General features: G+C 39.9%; 2 protein-coding genes across 7 annotated transcripts; both read right to left on the bottom strand.

Moving 5' to 3' along the window:
- Nucleotides 1-1,738: 1,738 nt before the first annotated feature.
- On the bottom strand, nt 1,739-10,794 carry pdha1 (pyruvate dehydrogenase E1 alpha 1 subunit). 5 transcript variants are annotated; one of them, XM_014473967.2, is made up of 13 exons: nt 10,641-10,794; nt 9,535-9,555; nt 8,001-8,165; nt 6,870-6,935; nt 6,585-6,758; nt 5,646-5,772; nt 5,475-5,566; nt 5,298-5,390; nt 4,353-4,508; nt 3,798-3,869; nt 3,660-3,727; nt 3,485-3,593; nt 1,739-2,545 (listed from the first exon to the last, which is right to left on the bottom strand). In XM_014473967.2, the coding sequence occupies exons 1-13, from the start codon at nt 10,698-10,700 to the stop codon at nt 2,381-2,383; spliced, it is 1,368 nt and encodes a 455-aa protein (XP_014329453.1). In that variant the 5' UTR covers nt 10,701-10,794; the 3' UTR covers nt 1,739-2,380. The 5 variants fall into 5 exon arrangements, with proteins under 5 accessions (XP_014329453.1, XP_023181973.1, XP_023181975.1 ...); XM_023326205.1 differs by lacking the exon at nt 8,001-8,165 and having other exon boundaries at nt 10,641-10,793; XM_023326207.1 differs by lacking the exon at nt 8,001-8,165 and having other exon boundaries at nt 9,482-9,555; nt 10,641-10,657.
- A 554-nt stretch (nt 10,795-11,348) lies between these two features.
- acot9 (acyl-CoA thioesterase 9) lies at nt 11,349-18,407 on the bottom strand. Of its 2 annotated transcripts, XM_005812696.3 has the most exons (16): nt 18,301-18,407; nt 17,698-17,792; nt 16,858-16,884; nt 16,524-16,569; nt 15,572-15,742; nt 15,465-15,502; nt 15,305-15,388; nt 15,124-15,227; nt 14,486-14,559; nt 13,823-13,890; nt 13,633-13,744; nt 13,453-13,543; nt 13,106-13,191; nt 12,946-13,033; nt 11,767-11,917; nt 11,349-11,682 (listed from the first exon to the last, which is right to left on the bottom strand). In XM_005812696.3, exons 1-16 carry the CDS (start codon nt 18,312-18,314, stop codon nt 11,627-11,629), a joined length of 1,305 nt encoding a protein of 434 aa, XP_005812753.1. In that variant the 5' UTR covers nt 18,315-18,407; the 3' UTR covers nt 11,349-11,626. The 2 variants fall into 2 exon arrangements, with proteins under 2 accessions (XP_005812753.1, XP_023181977.1); XM_023326209.1 differs by lacking the exon at nt 16,858-16,884.
- Between the last annotated feature and the right edge of the window lie 625 nt (nt 18,408-19,032).

Raw genomic sequence — 19,032 nt, 5'->3', positions numbered from 1 at the left:
AAGGATCTTCCAATCAAAAAGGAAATGGTGGGAGAAGTTGAAGAGACAGATCCTGAACTCCGTACAGGTCATACACACACCGTGCAGTCAAAAGAAGAGAACCATGTTCTAGAGCGTCTAAAGATGTTCTCTGATTGGTTGAGAGCTGTAAAGGCTACTTCCACACTCAAACAATGCATAAAAGAGTTTAAGGGTGTTCAAGAAAGAACAAACAAAACAGATCTTGAAGAAAGAAGAGACACAGAAGTGTTCATTATCAAGCTAGTGCAAAGAGAAGCTTTTACTGAGGAAATAGAGAAAATCAGATCTCAGAAGGAAAATTCTCTGCACAAGCATAACAGACTAAAGAGCTCTAGTAATAGAGACTCTAGGAAGCCCAGACGGCAAGATTCGAAAGGTGAAACTAAAGGCAAGTGAAACGACATTTGACAAAAGAAAACCACTGACAAGGTTGATACATTTAGAAAGACCTATTCACAAGGCAGTGACGTTACTTGAGACTAATACAGAATAAAACAGACTAATCTTGATACTCTTTGGAAAATCACATTGAGAACCAATTAGTGATTTTGGTGGGAGTGTCACTAAAATGACTTATGTCATGAGAAAATTTGTTTATTTCTAAAAGTTAGAATAATGTATTTTAAGTTGTTTGGTTCACGTTTTAAGATTTGTGTTAAATGATTGTATTTTATTTCGTGTCAAATTATTTTTTGTCGAAAGTTATCGCGAGATTTGTGTATATGTGTGAGGCTGCGAGACTTCAATAAACAGAAGAAGCAGAAGCCTGGAACAGAGCTATGTGTAGCAGCCTAGTGTCCTGTAGTTGTCAAGGTATTTTGTAGTTATGCTTATAATGTTTTGTGACTTTATTGGTTATGGTGTTTTAATTACTTAATATTTTGGTTTAGAGTGAACGACGACAAATTAATCGTTAAAGACCTTCGAAGTGGCAGGCGGCCACGAGGTAACGTTTGTCAAAGCACGTGTCACCTGTCTGTAAATGTATCTGTCTAAAGCTTTGTGTTTTATTTCTGTAGTTTTCAGACCTTTAATAAAAGAGCCCGTCAAAAGGAAGCCGTGCCAGTTTTGTCGCTTTGGAGTTACACTGTTCATTGTTTTCATTCCATCAAAAACCAGATGTTAATTAGTCTCACAGCGACACCTGCTGGTGAAGGACAGAACAACCAGCCCTAAAACTATCATTCAGCTCAAAGCTGAAATTATTTGATCTACCAAAATCTGAACAAAAAAAGATCAAGCTCTGAAACAAAAACACTTTCATCATAATTTATTTCATAATACCTCAGTGGCTCAGTTACATTTCTCATAACATCTTAAATAAAACTTTCTGTACAAGTTCAAGAAAAAATAAATAAATTCATGAAGAACCTCAGATAATTCAAACTACAAATTCTTACAGTCCGTCCATAAAAACAGATTTTTAACGTTTTTATAAACTGAATGCATAGAGAGAATGTAAAGCTTTAAACATACAGAATCACACAGCGTCATATTTTATATCTCCAACAATAAAATGAAGAGTGGAAACGTCTTAAAATAACAAAAATATTCAGATTTTAACCTCATTACAGAGGAAACAGGACCAGCGTGTCAGGAAACACCGTAAATAGAAAAAAAGAGTCAATTTCAGAGAAAAAACTCAAATTTTGAGATTAATATCAGAATTTTTATATATATATATAAATTCTGAGTTTGAAAAGTTGTACAATTCTGATTTTAAATTTTAGAGAAAAGCTGAAATTTTGTGATTAATCTCAGAAATTTGCAAGAAAAAACTGAAAATCTCAGATTAAGTTCAGAAATCGAGAGATTAATCTCATGAATTTTCAAGGAGGAAAAACTAAATTTCTGAGATTAATAAATTTGAGTTTGAAAAATTGAATATTTCAGAGATTAATCACAGAATTTCACTTTTTTCTAGAAACTTCTTTTTGTTGTACAATTGATCTAATACAGCGTCAGAAAAGTGAAAATTCGACCCATTTTTACAGAAAACTAGAAATAAGTTAGTGTTCTGTTTTTGTAGTGCTCAGCTCCTTTAAACTGATTCTGTTACTTTGACTTGACCTCGTGACTCAAGAATGATGCTGCAAATTTTCCAACATTGCTTCTAAAATGCCTTCAAATTTAATAACTTTTTAAAACTCCAGCAGGATGTTGGATTCGGGTCGGAAATGAAACCTTGTAGTTGTGCGTTTGTTTGCAGGACGGCGCGTTCAGATGAAAAGCTAATGTTTGTGTTTCTGCGCCGCTAGCAGCCTGGTCCGACTCTCAGCTCATTAAATAATTTAGATTCCTATTAAAAACAGTTTCAGGTAAATAAATACTGGCAGGTTTGATTCACAGTCGGGACGTTTTAGCTGATGGATTTCAGTTTGGACCAGGGGTTCGTCCCGCGGACCTCCAGCGGCGGGTTGTTGGAGAAAATATGGTTGCAGAGTTCCTCCAGCGGCGGCTCGGGGTCAGAGGTCGCAAACTGAGCCGCCTCCTCCACCTCCTTACGGATCTGGATGTCGATTTCCTGAAACGGGAGAAGATTTCCATCAGTTCCTGCAAGTTTTTCATATTTTCAGAGAATTTCTTCCCAGTAAAACTGGAAACGTGTTGCAGCATCTGAAGCAAAATAAAAACATTCCAAGCTGTTCAGGTTTCTGGATTTCAAAATTTCCTGATTTTATCATCAACAAAACGAAGCCGGTTCCTGTTTTCTACTTACAGAAACGCAACGTTACGCATGAACTGAACCAGAAAAGAAGAAACAGTTCACCAGAACCAATTGACCGACTGATTTCACAAGATTAAATAACCGACTAACTGATCAGGAGCAGCATCTAAATCCAGATGTTCAGGTGTTTTGCCGCTCTGAAGCCTCCAGATGTTTTAGCACAAAGCCAAGAAGGAAAGCCAGCAGCAATCACCATGGAGACTGTAAACTGTCTGCCTACAGACGTAAACACTGGGTCCTTGTTGCAATAATATGACACGCAAGACCAGAACAAAGTTTATGAAAGTAAAAATGGCTGCTGCCGTCTACGGACAACGTTGCTTAGCAACGGTAGCCAGCAGCATCATGATCAGATCTTAATCTGAGGGAACCTGATTAATGAAAGCTAAGTGTTGGTGCTGAGATTCTCCTGGAACAGAATCTCATCTCGTCTCAATGACATAAAAGTCGGATTAAATACACATGAATGATTTTTCTCCACATAAAATGGAACAAATCTGAATTTTATTTGACTGAAAAAAATCGGAAATGGGCCGATAAGAATAAGATACTTATATTACGAATTTTTCTGGTATTACAACGATTTCTCAAATAAGGACTTATCATACGAGTTTTTTTATATTAATACAACTTCTCATATTATTAAGATTTTTTTCATATTACAACTTTTCTGTTGTTAATAAAACTTGTGCAGTGAAAAGGTCGTAACTGTGTGTCCATGGCAACCCTCCCTACCTTGAGCTCCTCGACGGACGCCATGTTGTTGCTGAGCAGTCGCTCCTTCAGCAGGGAGATCGGGTCGCTCTTACTGCGGACCTCCTGGATCTCCTCCCGGGTCCGGTAGCTGCACAGCGGCACATGGTGAACAAAACAAACTCACTCGCAGACTCTCCATGTATCTGGGACTCACCTGACGCCCGGGTCACTCATGCTGTGTCCATGGTAACGGTAGGTCTGCAGCTCCATGATGATTGGCCCCTGGAAAACAAACAGGAAGTGACTTCACCGCGCCTGACAGCAGCAGCAGAAGAAGAAGAGTTTAACTCACCTTCCCGGCTCTGCAGTGATCTGCAGCGAACCTCGCCGCCTCTCTGACACACAGCACGTCCATCCCGTCCACCTGCAGAGAAAACGGCGTCACTAACGCAGCGTCCCACCCCGTGGCATCACGGCGAACCCGAGCGTTTCCTGGACGGCCTGTGTGCAGCATCATACATGAGCAGCGGACGGCTGGACGCATGCTCACACCTGCAGCTGCCAGGACGGCGCCGCAGCGACGAGTCCTGATGTAATCTGGGTCCAGAGGGCGGCGGCCGCGGCGTACGGCCCAACGCCGCGCTGCCGCCCGGGACCACCATGCTAATGCAGCGCTAACACTATGCTAATGCAGCGCTAACACCATGCTAACGCAGCGCTAACACCATGCTAATGCAGCGCTAACACCATGCTAACGCAGCGCTAACACAGCGCTAACACCATGCTAATGCAGCGCTAACACTATGCTAATGCAGCGCTAACACCATGCTAACGCAGCGCTAACACAGCGCTAACACCATGCTAATGCAGTGCTAACACCATGCTAACGCCCCGGTCTGAGCCTCACTCTGAGTCCGGGGATGAAGTCGCCCCGCTTGTAGTAGTCGGTGCTGGCCGACGCCCGCTCCACCGACGTCCCCATGCCGTACTTGTTGTTCTCACAGATGAAGACGCACGGCAGCTTCCAGAGGGCGGCCATGTTGAAGGACTCAAACAGCTGACCCTGATGACGTCACATAAGATGTTAAATTAACACTCAGCTGCTAAAATAATCCAGAAACTGAACTCCAACTGACTTAAACTAACTAATCAGGAACAGTTTTACCGTTAGTTATTCACCAACAGTCAGATTTTACACAAACAAACTGAACTCCCAGTTATTAGATCGATTTTCAGAACCAAGTAATAATACTAACAAAATGTATAAACATGTTTTTCACTGAGGATCTTTAAACGGATATGTGCAAATAAAAATGAACATTTATAAACTGAACACAATTATGATGAGTATTAAGGACAGGCTAAGAAAAAAAAATGTATTATGAGGACAATTATAAAAACTCATATAAAAAACAACCTTTTCTAGTCTTAAAACTATTTTCTTTTTCAAATTACTACAACTTCTGTATTATTAAAGTTATTGTCTCATATGGCTTAATTCTCTTATCACTGATTTTTCCTGAATTACAACAAAAGACAAGAAAAGTCATAACGTTATAATTATTACCACTTTTGTCTCCCATTACTATAACGTTTCTCATATTACTACTTTTCTTGTATTACTAAATAGTTTTTCTTGTATTACGGTTTAGTTCTACCATCATGTATGGTTGTAAATACTTGTTCCTGTATGAATATTTCTGACCTCATATGAATCAGATCTAATCTGCGTTAAGTTCAGGTTTGTGCATCAAATTCACGTTTTTCTTCTATAAACCTTTACAGTAAATTTAACACGACCTTCATGACCTGAACTGGGTTTTAGAAAAACAGGAAGTTGTTTTTTCCTCACCTGGTTTGCGGCTCCGTCGCCGTACAACGTCACACAGATCTGGTTGTTTCCTTGGTACTGGCAGGCCAGAGCGATGCCGGCGCCCAGCGGCACCTGGACGGGTCACACAGGTGACATCATCAGCCGGTGACATCATCAGACAGGTGGAGGAGCCTCATGCTAACTTCCTGTAGCTACCTGAGCGCCTACAATCCCGTTGCCGCCGTAGAAGTGAGGCGCGTACATGTGCATGGATCCGCCCTTCCCTTTGGCCACGCCCCCTATGCGACCTGAACGGAGCAGACAGAACACGGTGTCAGCCACCAGAACCAGGCGGACCCGGGTGGGTCGGCGCCTCGCCCGCCTCACCTGTGAGCTCGGCCAGGATCTCTCTGACGGAGACGCCGCGGGTGTAGGTGTAGCCATGCGCTCGGTACGCTGTGATCAGGTGATCCGATGGGTTGATGGCGGCTTCGATTCCGGCAGCGCACGCTTCCTGTGGGCAGAGACGACGTTACTCCAACATCCAGAACCACTCTGAGCTTCAGAAACATCCCTTCACATCATGAACTTTGACTAGGCCATTGCTAAACCTAGTCATGCAACAGTAAATGTGTAAATTTTTAAATGAAACCTGATTTATTCACTAGTTCTAAGCTTGTGGCCCATTGTTGTCATAGCAACCCTCATGACAGTTAAGCACACCTACCAAGATGGCCGTCAGCCACGAAGTTTCTGGAACTGTGATGTCACATGAGAACTATGTTTAGGTTAGAAAGTGCTTTTCAACGCCTCCCACAGCCTTAAAGGTTGTTGCTGACGTCAGACCAGATTATTTCATTCACACCAGTTCTGTTTAATCCAATTTAATCCAACTCCAGTTTGTTGATCTAGAAAGTTCAGTTCGTTTGGTGACGTGTGAATTCTAATCAAACTCTGGTTGTCTACAGACCTCAGTCTGGGTTCGGTTGAAGTGAACTCTGGATCAGTTCAAATGCATGTGAACGCCAGGAAGTGGACTACAGCGCAGGGCATGCTGGGTAAATACAAATATGAAGAAATGGCTCATGGTTAGATGAAAACATGTCGCTAAAATCTGACGACGCTCCATTTTTGTTTCCCTTTGGTGAAGAAGAAAGTTGTGCTCAGTGTCTTCAGAAGTTTTTGCATCATTTCCTTCAGTGGTTCTTGGTGCAGCGCCCCCACAGGTGAGGAGTGGAACAGGTTATCCAAATTATTTGGTTGGTTTGACTCAGTGCAGTGAGAAAACAAATGTTTTGGTTCTCAGTGGAACAGAGTCTGACGTACCTGTCCATCGTAGAGGTGGCAGAAACCCCGGATGATCTTCTGCTTGTAGAGCTGGTCGGCTTTCAGCTCCATGCGCCGCACCATCTGCATGGTGCGGTAATACTGCAGGCCCTGCTCCCGCGTTAGCTCCGCCTTCACAGGAGGCCCCGCCTCCAGCCGGTGCACGTCGCATTTCTACAGAGAAGAGACGTTTTCACAACACAATCTGTCCCAGAAACATTTCCTCCCTTAATTTGGTAAATTACAGAAGAGACCGATGTCAGAGGGCGACTGGCTCCTTCTCACCTTGATGTCAAAGGTCGCCTGAGGAGTGAAGTCAGATAAGGAGCGGGAGGCGACGACTCTGGCGCCCTGAAACACATCAACGCTCGATTAGCTCATCGGATGACAGCAGGATTACAGATCAGAGCAAACGGATCGACCGCACTGAGCAGCGCCAGGCTGCCTTCCTCTTCACAGTGGGGGGTACTGGGATACAACAGACTGGGCTGGGCGGGTCCAGGGTTTGGGTTTGGCTGCAGCTACACACAGATTACACTGAAGGCAGCAACAGGGCAGGAGAACCAACAAATCCTCAGCCTTCAGTTTCTCTCCAGTTTGTTGGAAATAAACTTCTGAGAAATAAATTTAATGGATTAATTATTCAAGTAAACGTTTAGAAAAAGTGAACATTTAGGCACTTCTGCTAGCTTGTCTTCTTTTAGATATAAAATACATTTGCACAGATTGATTTAAAGAGCCAGATATCATCAGTGGTGGCGTTCCACCAGGACGTCGGCTCGGACCATTTGTTTTCTCCAGCTTCCAGTGGCCTAAAAATATAAAATAAAACTAATAATGATTGGTAAAAAGGCCTGAATGGTTTAAAATATCCTTCCTACTTTTACCTCACATCTAAAATAATTTAACCTTAAAATCTTTATTGATTCTTTTTCCTCCACACAGCGACTGTTGTGACATTAATGTGGTCTCTAGCGCCCCCAGCAGGTACTGGATGGTTTTAATCAACATTCACCATCAGATGAATCAACTTTCCACTTCAGTCGTCTCATTTCACGCCTCTGGTTTTATTTATGTGATATTTGCTCCAAAAGAACTGAACCAGATCGATTCCAGCAGATATTTGAATCAATTTTAAAACCTAAGATGCCATTTGATTCCATTTAAATGAATTTTAAGTTTTTCATAGAATAAATCACTTCATTTTCAAAACAAATACTGCAGAACTAAGCAGCCATTTTGTTTCATGGTTAAATTTATGGTAAAATAAAATCCGTTTAAAGTATTTAGTCATTTCAGACCAGCAGGGTTAGTTTTTTCGTAATAAATGTTTCTAGTCATGCAGAAGTTCTTCTTAGGTTCCCCGGCCCAGTTAGTGAGCAGCCAGACAGAACAGGAGCAGCAGGAGGTTCTTACGGGTCGGTCCGGTCGGTCCGTCCGGCTGCTCACTAACTGGGCGGCGCCGCCTGCTGCTGGTCGTACTGGTGGTGGTTTGGGTGGAAGCCGCCGGGCCTGTGGGGGAACGGGCGCCGCCGCTGGAGGAGACGTCAGATTGACATATTCTGACAGGCCAATCAGCAGCTGGGGAACAAAGGAGCCAACCAATCAGAGCTGAGCACAGCCAGGGGGCGCTAGAGCCTACAGGTTAGGAAACTGGAGGCTAAAACTGAGAAACTAAATCTGGACTGCTGCTGGGAACACAAACAACTTCATTTATAGTCCAGCCAATTTCTGATATTTAATCTCTAATCTTCACTAATCTCAACTTTAAATCAACAATGAAAAACCCTCAAATCTAAGCATCAATCATTTCACAAAATACTGCAAAGATCATCTCCTTTCCTCCTCATCTCTGATCCATCACTCTAACCTGCTGCATTCTGGGTAATTTTATTTGTGTCTAGCATATTCTTCTGCCCACTTGGCTAAATATCCAATGTAAATATTTAAACAACATTAGACGGTGCAGCTTTATGTGATCATATAATGAAGGGTTTTACTTGACATTTTAGGCTGTTTATCATTAAAACAATGACGGCTGACGAGTTAAAACAAATGCTGCAAATACGAAAACAGCAAATATAAAACGCTGCAACCTCGCTTCATAAACGCAGAAGTCCTCCAGACCACTAGAGGGTGTCGATCATCATCAAACTCTCAGTAAAGACAGGATGTCCACAAGAAAAGCTGGTTTCTACTTAATGTCTTACAATTTTATAGAACAGCAGCATATTTAAGTAGATAATTACTGACTCTAGACTCCCCCTAGTGGTCTGGAGGACTTCTGTGTTGTGGAGCGAGTTAGTGGAGTTTTATACTTGTTTTTGTGAGGTTTTCTATTGGCTCAGGTTGTAGCATTTTTCTTTTGTAATTGTCTTATTGATTGTAGGTTTTAGCTTTTATTTTTTCTGATTGCAGATTTCAAAATCTTACAAAACAATATAATAAGAAAAGCTTTTCTAAATATAATAAGAAAAGCTTTTCTAAACTCTAGTAACAGACATGATAGAATAAAAATATTAACCTTTATAAGATGCCAGTGGATTCATTTAGAGCAATTATTTTCAGTAAAAATAATTGGAAACATTTTAATCATTACTTCTATGAAATAATTTCTACATTATAGTAATTTCAGCCTTCTTTGGAAACCAACTGGTTGTTGTTGAATAAATTACTGCAGTAATTATTAAGTAGTTAGCATAAAACAAGTCATAGGAACTATTTTATTTTTAGGGATGTACAGATTTATTTATTAATCTTTTTATAACTGAATGACTAAAATCAGCTTCAGTCACTCAGAGGAGTGGCGTTGAGTTAAATCCTGGAAACTAAACGTAAACACAGCGAAGAGGAAGGCAAATCTAGCAATTAGAGGAATAAAAACAGTGGAGATAAACCTGGTCACTGCAGAGGGGAGGAAGTGTGGGACCAAACGTCAGCAGCTGCTTACCTCCGACACGGTTTGCTCTCCCTACGGTTCAGGTGCAGGGGTGGGGGAGGAAGGTGAGGAAGAGGAGGGAGAGAAGCAACAAATGAATGGGGGGTTGTTGAGTTTGTGAAGACTGAAGGTGGCAGAGCAGGAGGAGGAGAGAAAACTGGAGGAAAAAAGCAACAACAACAAGGTTCCTACAGTCAGACTCTCTGTTTGTTTGTGTTTTAAGGTTCAAAGGTCAAAATTAGCATCAGAATTAAACCCGACTGATGTTCGGGTTCATTTCTAGAGTCTGTAGAAACCTGCTGTCCCTGAACGCCCCATAAGATTAACCTTTACGTGCTGCGTTCAGGTTCACTACTGACAGAGATGCACTGATTGTGTGGAACATTATTTCTTCGTCCAAATGATCAGCTTCATAAACAGCGTGCGGAGATCAAGTTTATCCATTTGGATAAATATTAAACATGTCACTAGTGAATCAGACATATTTAAGTTTCTAAACTTAAAACTTTAAAAACTTACTGCACAGAGCAAGAATCCTGTTTAATAAATGATCTCATCTGGAATAGTTTACAATAATAAAGCAGCTCAGGATGAAACAAGTTAGTTAATTTTTATGAATAAACTTCATTATTCAGTTCATTCAGAGCTTCATCCGACCCAACTGACAAAATATAATTTAATCAAGTAACTGAATGTTTTCAACCATAAACTGAAGTTCCATTCAACATTTAAGTAAATTTCCTTTGTTAAAAGATGATTATGTGATTCAGAGATGAAAATTGCTTCAACCTCCTAAAACTTTAGCTGCATTTTGAGTAACAAGCGCGTCACCGATGGTTATATCTGAGCATCTCTATCAGGACAAGCTGCTTAGAGGAAGGCAAATCACCACAAACACAGAATATTATTCACATTACAGACAGAAAAAAAAACTAAAAACCACACCAAAGAACCCACCAAGTTACCCTGACATGAAACACGTGTTCAGAAAGCAATATCCGAGCAGAAATAGCATCACATAACTACAGGAAAACATTAGCTACTGCTAACAAGGTCAGCTACCGGTTAGTATGAACCGGTTCCGTCCGGATCCTCCGAACTAGAGTCCAACCACTCACCGCACTCCTCCCTGTGATCCGGCACAGTGCGTTAGAAATGATCGCCAACATGGTTTTCATCCTAGTGAAGGACGAGGTGACTGACGAGGGATTAACTGCTGCTGCTAGCGGCTAAGGTCCGCGTTCTTAAGGTTCGACTGGAAACTGGAGTCTTTAAATAAAGGTTCCGATCTAAATAGAGCGGGAAGACAATTTATTTTTTAACATCCACAACTTAAATCTACACATAAATGGATTAAACAAGAAATTTGACGTTTCATAAGTAGAATCACAAAACTTCTGGATTTTTTTTAAACGGAAATTTACTGTTTTTATTTTTTTCTATCTACAATGACCCTACTACTCAATCTTAACTTTAGGCCACATTTGTCAGTGTTTTGTTTTTTAATGGGGACACAGAACAAGACAAATAAAACCAAAAAAATGCAAAATTTTATAATTTACCATAATAAGGAAGCAAAAGAGCCACTTGTAGCTCCAGAGCTGCAGATCCCTGATCTTCTGATGAAACATACAAAACAACCTGGCTGAGGAAAATTCATAAACTACCAATAAAAGTAAAAATATTTAAAGGAAAAATTTATGAAAAATAAAACAAAATGATAGCTTAGTTTTAATTTTGCAGAAATGTCACAATAATGTGATTTTAAAAATCTAAAGGAAATAAACAGGTTGTTAAGATGAAATTAAAAACAGGAACGACTGTAATTGAGCTAAATATAAATTTATTCTTGGCATTAAATCTTGTGCCAACACATGCAGAAACAAAGTAAAGCGATTTGTGCGTAAACGTGTCAGTATAGCATAATAAATGTAACAGCATGTAGATGATTCATGATAGTTATTTTTCTATAGGTGAGACGCTAAAAAAATACTAACAAAAAGCTTAAACGTTTGTAAAACTTTGGCATGAAGTATTTTAATTTCATTCGTTGTTTGACATGAAAGCTTCCTGTGGTTTGTTGCTGCGGCTCGTTTCTGACCCATCAGGACTCCAGGGTTTGGTTAAAGTGTCTTTTCCCGTCCAGGTAGAGCATCGACTCTGGAAAACAAACAAACTCCAGTCAGATCCGCGGCGAAGCGGCCGGTAAAACCAGAACCAGAACCAGAACCAGAACCGGCTCACCTCCGTATGTCTGGGGAATGACGCTGGGAACGTCGCGGTCCGAAGCGAAGGTGTAGTGGAAGATGTTGGTGGTGCTGTGCTGCCGGGTCAGCGGGTCAAACACCTCGCTGTGAACTCTGACCTGGATGTACTTCCCCTGGGTGTAACAGACCTGAAACACAGAACAAAAACAAAATAATGACGACTCATTTATGAAGATTTCCTGATTGATTTAGTGACTTTCTGCAATGAAATCACAGATTTAAGTGGTGCTACTTTGGAAATATTTCCAATATTTTCCCCTCCAATCTCTTCCAAAATTTGCAAATAGAAGAAGAACATTGGAAAAAAATTTTACACACATTTCTATTCTTTGAAAAACTTAAATAGCTCAATTTCTGTTGCTAATCATATCAACCACAAACTTTAACTTCACATCAAGCCAGGCTGAGGCAGGAAACACTGCCACCTGCAGGTAGGAGTTAGCAACACATACCCAACGGTTTTTACCATTTTTGTGGAAAATTTGCAACAAACATACAATTATACTTTACCATGATGTCATCTAAGGTGTTTAAATCCCAGACAAGCCCCCGACTTTTATAACCCGAATCAACGGCAACAACTACAAACATGAGTTTATAAAACATAATGTAGCTTTTTATGTTGCTTTTGGTGAAAGACAGTTGGAGGTTCTGCACTGAAAACCACTAAATCCTAAAGTAGTTTTGTTTTGTTTCTAGTGCTGAAAAACTTACAATAACATTTCATCAAGATGCAGGAGATTTTCTTTAGGTCAATCGTTCCTTAATATTGTTGAAAAAGTCCTGGTTCCACTGGTAGATTATGGGAAAATATCTTTATATAAATTAAATAATCTGCCAGTTGAACTAATATTTAAGGAATTATTGACTTAAAACAAACTCCTACATCTTGATGAAACGTTACTTGTAACTTAGTTTTTATCTTATTTCAAGTGAACTGAGATATTTACGTCAGAAACTAAACAGAAAAAAATACTTGGTAATATTTTGTGTTTTTGCAATAAGTTCTTATTTTCATGCTTTTCTTGTTGTTAATATTAATGAATCTCATTAAATGCAGATTTAATCAACAACCTCGTTATGTTTTTAACAGGTAGGAATCCAGGATTAGATCTGGATCCTCAGCTGTAAAACTCTTTAGCGTCGTGCGTCTGACCTGCGATGAGAGCATCAGCAACGATCCGATCTCGACGGGTTTCTGGAACAGAATATCATCCACGGCCACCAGACTGGGCCGACATCCTCTGCAGCACAGAGAGCAGAGCGTCAGGTCTGAACTCGCTCTTTCTCTGCTCTGATTTTAGTGGATCTCTCACCCGAAGGAGCAGGCGTTGGCCCAGCCCAACTCGTAGGCTTTCCTCATGAGAAAACCTCCGAAGATCCTGTTGAAGATGTTCCTCTGCTGCTCGGAACCAAAACACAAACAGCTGGAGGTTAGAAGACCACACGATAATCCAGACTAAACATTTCATGCTTTAACTCAGGATTATTTCTCTTCTCTCAATCAAAGGGTGTTCAAAGTGGGGGACGGGAGCCATTTGTGGCCCCTGGACTGATTTTTTGCGGTCTACTGACACAATTCATATTAAAAGAATATTTTTAAAAAATAAACCTCTTAAGATGGAGACTTTTTCCCACCCATTGAGCATGTGTTGTGTCTCACCTGAGGGTGGCAGATCTCCAGGCCTTTCAGCTTAGCGTCTTCCATCCAGACGGAGTTGGGAGGCAAAACTCTGCTGCGGAAACTAACTGTGCTGAAACCGGACATAAAGCAGCATGAAGAGCAAATAAAATAAACACAAAACGTTCAAAATAAAGTCAGGAGAAAAACTTCTGGTCGTACTTTGCATCAAGGGTGTTGAGGAACAAATCGTGGATGATTTTCTGCTCTTCGTTTGTGGGAGCGACTTTCAGCAGCGACGCTGTGCTCAGCTCGACACGACGGGATTTATTAGCTGGACAGAAGAAGAAGAAAAAGAGGACGGGGTGAGAGTTTGTCCAGCAGGTCAGGAGTTCACCTGAAGGATTCTCACCTTCTCCTTCCTGCAGGAGTTTCTCTTCCTCTGGACCTTCAGGCGCCAGCGGATTCACGAACGCCGCTCTGGAAACAGGAAACAGAAGAACCAATCAGCTGCGTTAGAGGAAGATTTATACTTTTGTTTTAAGAAGCAGAAAATTTTGTTTGCTGGAAAAAAAACTCTGAAATTTTAAGATTATTTTCAGAAACATTGTAAGAAAAAAAAACCTGGAAGTTTATTGGTTTAAAAATTTGTAAGAAGTCACAGAACGTAATGAAAATGTGAAAATGTCAGCCTGTGACTCAAACATTTCCTGATATTAAAAACATTTACAAGATAAATGTATTTAATTTTAATTGTAGATATTTAAGAGTTTGTATGACCCCATGATGATCTGCACTACCCACCAGAAATCAACGTCATTCTGATTCCGTCTCATTTTGTTTGCTGATTGGTTGGAATTGAACCAGAGGAATTGAGTTCAATGGGAGAAATCCCAGATGGAGCAGAGAAGTGAGATAAGAATCAAATTACATAAGAAAGAAAAGGCCAAGCTAAGTAATGATGCTAATTATGCTATAAGTTGTAGGAATTTGACACTTCTGAGTTTTATTTTGAACAGTTTTTAAAAGGTTTAATGTGTATATAGGAAGGAGAGAGCAGCTGTTGGGTCGGTACCTCTTGTTGCCCGGATCTCGGGCCACCATGACAAACGTAGCGTCCAGAACCGGGGCGTACGCTCCGTCCCGGTACTGCAGGAGGAGAAACAACGTCTTACACTTTCTAACAACCATAAAACCTTCATTCTTTTCCTTCAGGATTCTACCACCGTATTAGAGCCACCGTAGATAAAAAGGAGGAAATTTCCACCAAAAACTCAGTTGGATAAGTCAAAATTTGCAAGAGAAACAAAATCCATAATTATGACACGGATCTCAGAACTTGTCTACAACAAGAACATTTGAAAAAGTTGCAAATATTCTAGAAAGAAAAATAAAAAATTTGGACACATTCTAGAAAGAAACTTTGAAAAATTTTAAACTTTTCAAACTCAGAAATTTCCATAAGTTTCCTGAAAAATTTCTGAGATTAATCTCAATATTCAGATTTTTTTCTGCTAATTTTTTGACTTTTCAATTTTTTTCCAGACAATTTCTGAGGTTTTTTGGTGCAAACTTACGGTACTCCTTTCTTCCTCTAGCGTGGCTCTAATATGCCGCTGTGTGACTCAGAGTCAGATCCCAGAAAAGCAGTCAAAATTTAAAGAAGAAGCCCAGAGTACCGGATCAGAACCAGACCAGAACCGGGTCGGTCACCTGTGACATGTGCATCTTGGCCTCGATGGACGACCTCCCGACCCAGGTCACCTGACCCGTGAACTTGATGTCGCAGTCGGGGTAGATGACGTGCTGCCTCATGTCTGCAACATGGAAACCAAACGTCAGAACCCGACCCGACAGAACCTGCAGCGACTCGGGCGGTACCGCCGACTCGTACCGATCTTATCCACCAGCGCCGTGACGATGGAGAGCGGCGAACGCTTCAGAGCCGGGTTGTAGGTGTGAGAGTAAGAAATGAGGACTGAGGAGAGGAGGAGGAAACGTTTCAGCGTCTCTGATCAAAATATTTAATATTTATTATTATTGTTTATTTTTACCTGCCAGGCTGTCCAGGTCCTCCAGGATCCTCCCAAACCTGATCAGAGACACAGAGGTCAGAGGTCAGAGGAGGAACAGCAGGAAGTGGGGGCTGGCGATGCGTTACCTGACGGTGTTGTGGTTGGTCAGGTACTTCTCCCGCAGCGCCGGCTCCGACCCCAGAGGAAGGTGAACCTCCAGGAAGCTGTCCTTCATCCGCTTGGCGGGAAGCTGGCTCTGAGACCTGGCCAACATGGACGCCAGGGACACGCGCTCCGCCATGGCCTGCTGGTGGTCGCTATGACGACAGAGAAACAGAAGACAGAGGCGCAACATTTCATTCTTTCTTTTAAGAAATCCAAATGAAAAGACAAACTGAGACCTTCGTTTACTGAAACTACATGCTTTTATTTTGGTAAGCTACTTGTTAAGGTAGCCATGGCAACAAAAAAAAGGATGAAAAGCAACTAAATTTTATCTTCAGTCGATAAGGAAACAAGGTCATTAACAGCAATTAAACTTTAAGTAACTTGAAATGTTTATAGAAAAAAAAAATCTGATTGTTGTTTTAATAAAAATAATTTAACTTTTAACTGATGATGAAAATTATTCTAATTATTCTTATTTTTTCTTGTCTAGCTCTTATGTTGTTGGATTATTTATATAATATTTAATTCTATTTAAAATATTAAATAAAGAGATAAATAACATTTACATATTAAACTGTGATTTCAATTGTTTTTGATCAAAATTAAACATTAATGTTTATAAAAAATAAGATTCCAGGCAAATTTATCAGAACATTGAAATTATGTTAATAAAATGTAATTTAAACTCTTTCTACATCTTGAGTATCTTTTCCTGTCTAATAAACAACAACAACAAAAGAATATCATATATTTTCCATAAAAGCATCAAACAGCAACATGTAACTTTTATTGACTCACAAAATCAGAGAAATTTTTCTACTTCTTAGTTCTTAAAGTGTTTTTAATGAAAAATAAATCAAAATTACCTCAGAAACCCAGATTTCAGTGTCGACCAGTTAAACTGGATCTATAAATAATGAAATTATTTACCTCCAGTTTGTTGAAGCTCCAACTATTTCCCTCAGCCTGTTCCGCACTGAAACAAGAGAAAACCGTCAGATTTATGTTTCCCAGAGCGAAGATGAAGAGGAGTGAAGGACGCAGAAGGTTTCACCGTTTCTCCACTAAACCAGCCAGACAACAAGAAACTAAAAACTACAGACAGGAAGGAGAAAAACAGGTTAAAATGCTGAAAGAAGAGGGATTTAAAGAGACGCCGTGGTTAAAAAGCAGCCCTGAAATCAGACGAGTTTCAGAAAAATGGAAAAAAACACAAGCAGGAGGAATTAAGAGTAAAATGAAAGTGACCTGAATTTAAATTTACCATTTGAAACGTGTAAAAGTGGATTTCCTGCAGAAAAGGAAACAAGATAAAAACTCATTAAACATCTAAAAACAACTAAAATTCATTTTTACTTCGTCTCAGGAGGACGGAGGGAAATGTTTTAGAGAATTAGTTTGATCTGTAGAACAAAACTAGAAATATATATACAATAATTCAATATTTACTCATTATTTAACTAATTTATTAAATATATAATTGAAAATAAAATAATGGTGTTCATTATATTATGATTCATTATATTCTTATCACCATTAATAATACTTAATTCCTTAAATAAATCATTAATTTATATTCAGGCTTAACATTAAATTCAGTGGGCGGGGCTTATCTTTCTAAAGAGGAGCTGATTGGTCTGTGTGAAGCTTAACCAATCAGATGATAAAATCAATTTAATAATAAATAAATTATGAAGCAAAGCAAATATGGAATTTTTTTAAATACAGAAATGTGAAAATTTCTCACATAAAATATAATTTAACCAAATTATTTCAACATTTATTTTGCTATTAGTCGCTTAATTATATCACGCATTTAAAAATGTATATAGTTTTTGTCTATTTACTATTTCATGTAAATAGAAGTGCAGTTTTAGTGAAATCGCTCATAATTGTTTGGAAATTGTTTATTTATGTGAAACTTTGATAGTTTGCCATCAATGATGATCAACAAATGTACAATTTTATCGATTTAAAATCATCTCTGAAGCATAAAAACAGCAGAGCAGCGATAACTTTTACTGTTTATGGTTTAAAAAGCAACAATTTCACCGATTCTTTGGAAAATATGATCTTTAGGAAGGATCTGTGTTTGCAGTCTCACCCTCGGCCATGTCTGGAGCCTGGCCTGGTCTGGAGGCCGCAGCCCAGCAGAGCGACCTGCAGGTCAGGGAGGCAGCAGCCCTGAGAGCCAGGAGCCTGGAGAAACAGGACAAATAATAAACTATAGCTCACACATACAGGCTGTTCTGGGTAGATTTACTCTTAAATCATTTTACCACCATTTCAAAACTACATTTTGTATTTAATGGAGTTAAATTTGTTTCATTGAAGTTTAAAAAAGTAAAACTCCGCAGATACCAGCAGGGGGTGAACAGAAAAATATGAGTAAAAAGTTATTTTATGGGCTGAAAGTTTCTGAAAGCAGAATAAATTGTCTGTATTGTGTTTGTTTGAACTGCTGGTCTCGGTTCTGGTGTCGGTATGGAGAGACAGAGACACGCCCTCTTAATGAACACCTCCGCCCAGATTTTACTGACTTCTTCTTTACAGAAATATGTCATCATTAAACCCAGAAATTAGATAAATAATCTGCTCTACATCCAGCTTGTTTCGCTGTAATCAGCCCAGAGAGTCAGCCAGCCCTGTGCAGTAGTTAGAAATCCGCAGCGGAAGCGTTAAAAAAAGGTTTTAAATCGGCACCAACCTCGGTGAGAGCATGATGGAGTCTGAGCTCACAGCGGAACCGCTTTCTGGGTCCGAACTGAGCGACGAAAAGAACCGAAACAGGACAGAAATTACAGACTTTCTCTGGAGGACGCTGCGCTGCGCTGCGCTGCGAAGCCGAACACACGACAAAAAAACTCTTCTGCTTCCAGGTTCATACGTCATCACGTTTGTTTTGAACTGACGCACGACGCGCCGCTGCGCAGCGATGGGTTTGTGTGCCCTGAGTACAGTCTGCCAGGCACCTGTAGCAAAATAACTCACGTTTTACTTCGTCTATTTATCTGCATTATTGCTGTAACGTTCAGTATTTTCTATTTTTATGCTTTTACAACTATTATCTTTAGTGATTCACACTACCATGCTGGATTAACCCATCTTGAAATATTATTTTTTATTAGAAAGTCATTTTAAATATAAAAAATAACTTTAGAAAATAAGTGACTCGTGAAAAATATGATAATATAAAATATGGCATTTCATTCCAATAATCAAGCAGATAGTTTTACTATTTTAAATAACTGTTACTGTGGCTACAGTAGCTAAAACACTGATGGACATTGTCTTGATTTCATCCATGAAGCTGCTGCTGAGCTCAGAGCTCCTTCAGTGACACATTAAATGCACATTATCAGTCACATGATCACAGATCCTTGTCCTGACCCTCAGCACCTGTTGGACTCTAGAATCATCACTGTTCCCAACAAAATCA

This window comes from Xiphophorus maculatus, chromosome 21 (assembly GCF_002775205.1).
Source record: "Xiphophorus maculatus strain JP 163 A chromosome 21, X_maculatus-5.0-male, whole genome shotgun sequence".
Lineage (NCBI taxonomy): Eukaryota > Metazoa > Chordata > Actinopteri > Cyprinodontiformes > Poeciliidae > Xiphophorus > Xiphophorus maculatus.
Note: the sequence above shows the minus strand (reverse complement) of the source record. Positions and strands in the feature narration are given on the sequence as shown.

Excerpts from the sequence above, each read along its gene's own strand:
- pdha1 (XM_014473967.2), bottom strand. The coding sequence starts at position 10,700 with ATGAAAACCATGTTGGCGATCATTTCTAACGCACTGTGCCGGATCACA. Across the intron at positions 9,556-10,640 it reads GGATCACAGGGAGGAGTGCG|GGAGAGCAAACCGTGTCGGA; the intron begins GTGAGTGGTTGG and ends CCTGAACCGTAG. Across the intron at positions 6,936-8,000 it reads CGGACCGACCGGACCGACCC|GGCGCCAGAGTCGTCGCCTC; the intron begins GTAAGAACCTCC and ends GATGTGTTTCAG.
- acot9 (XM_005812696.3), bottom strand. Across the intron at positions 15,503-15,571 it reads ACCAACCACAACACCGTCAG|GTTTGGGAGGATCCTGGAGG; the intron begins GTAACGCATCGC and ends GTCTCTGATCAG. Across the intron at positions 13,034-13,105 it reads GCCAACGCCTGCTCCTTCGG|AGGATGTCGGCCCAGTCTGG; the intron begins GTGAGAGATCCA and ends TCTGTGCTGCAG.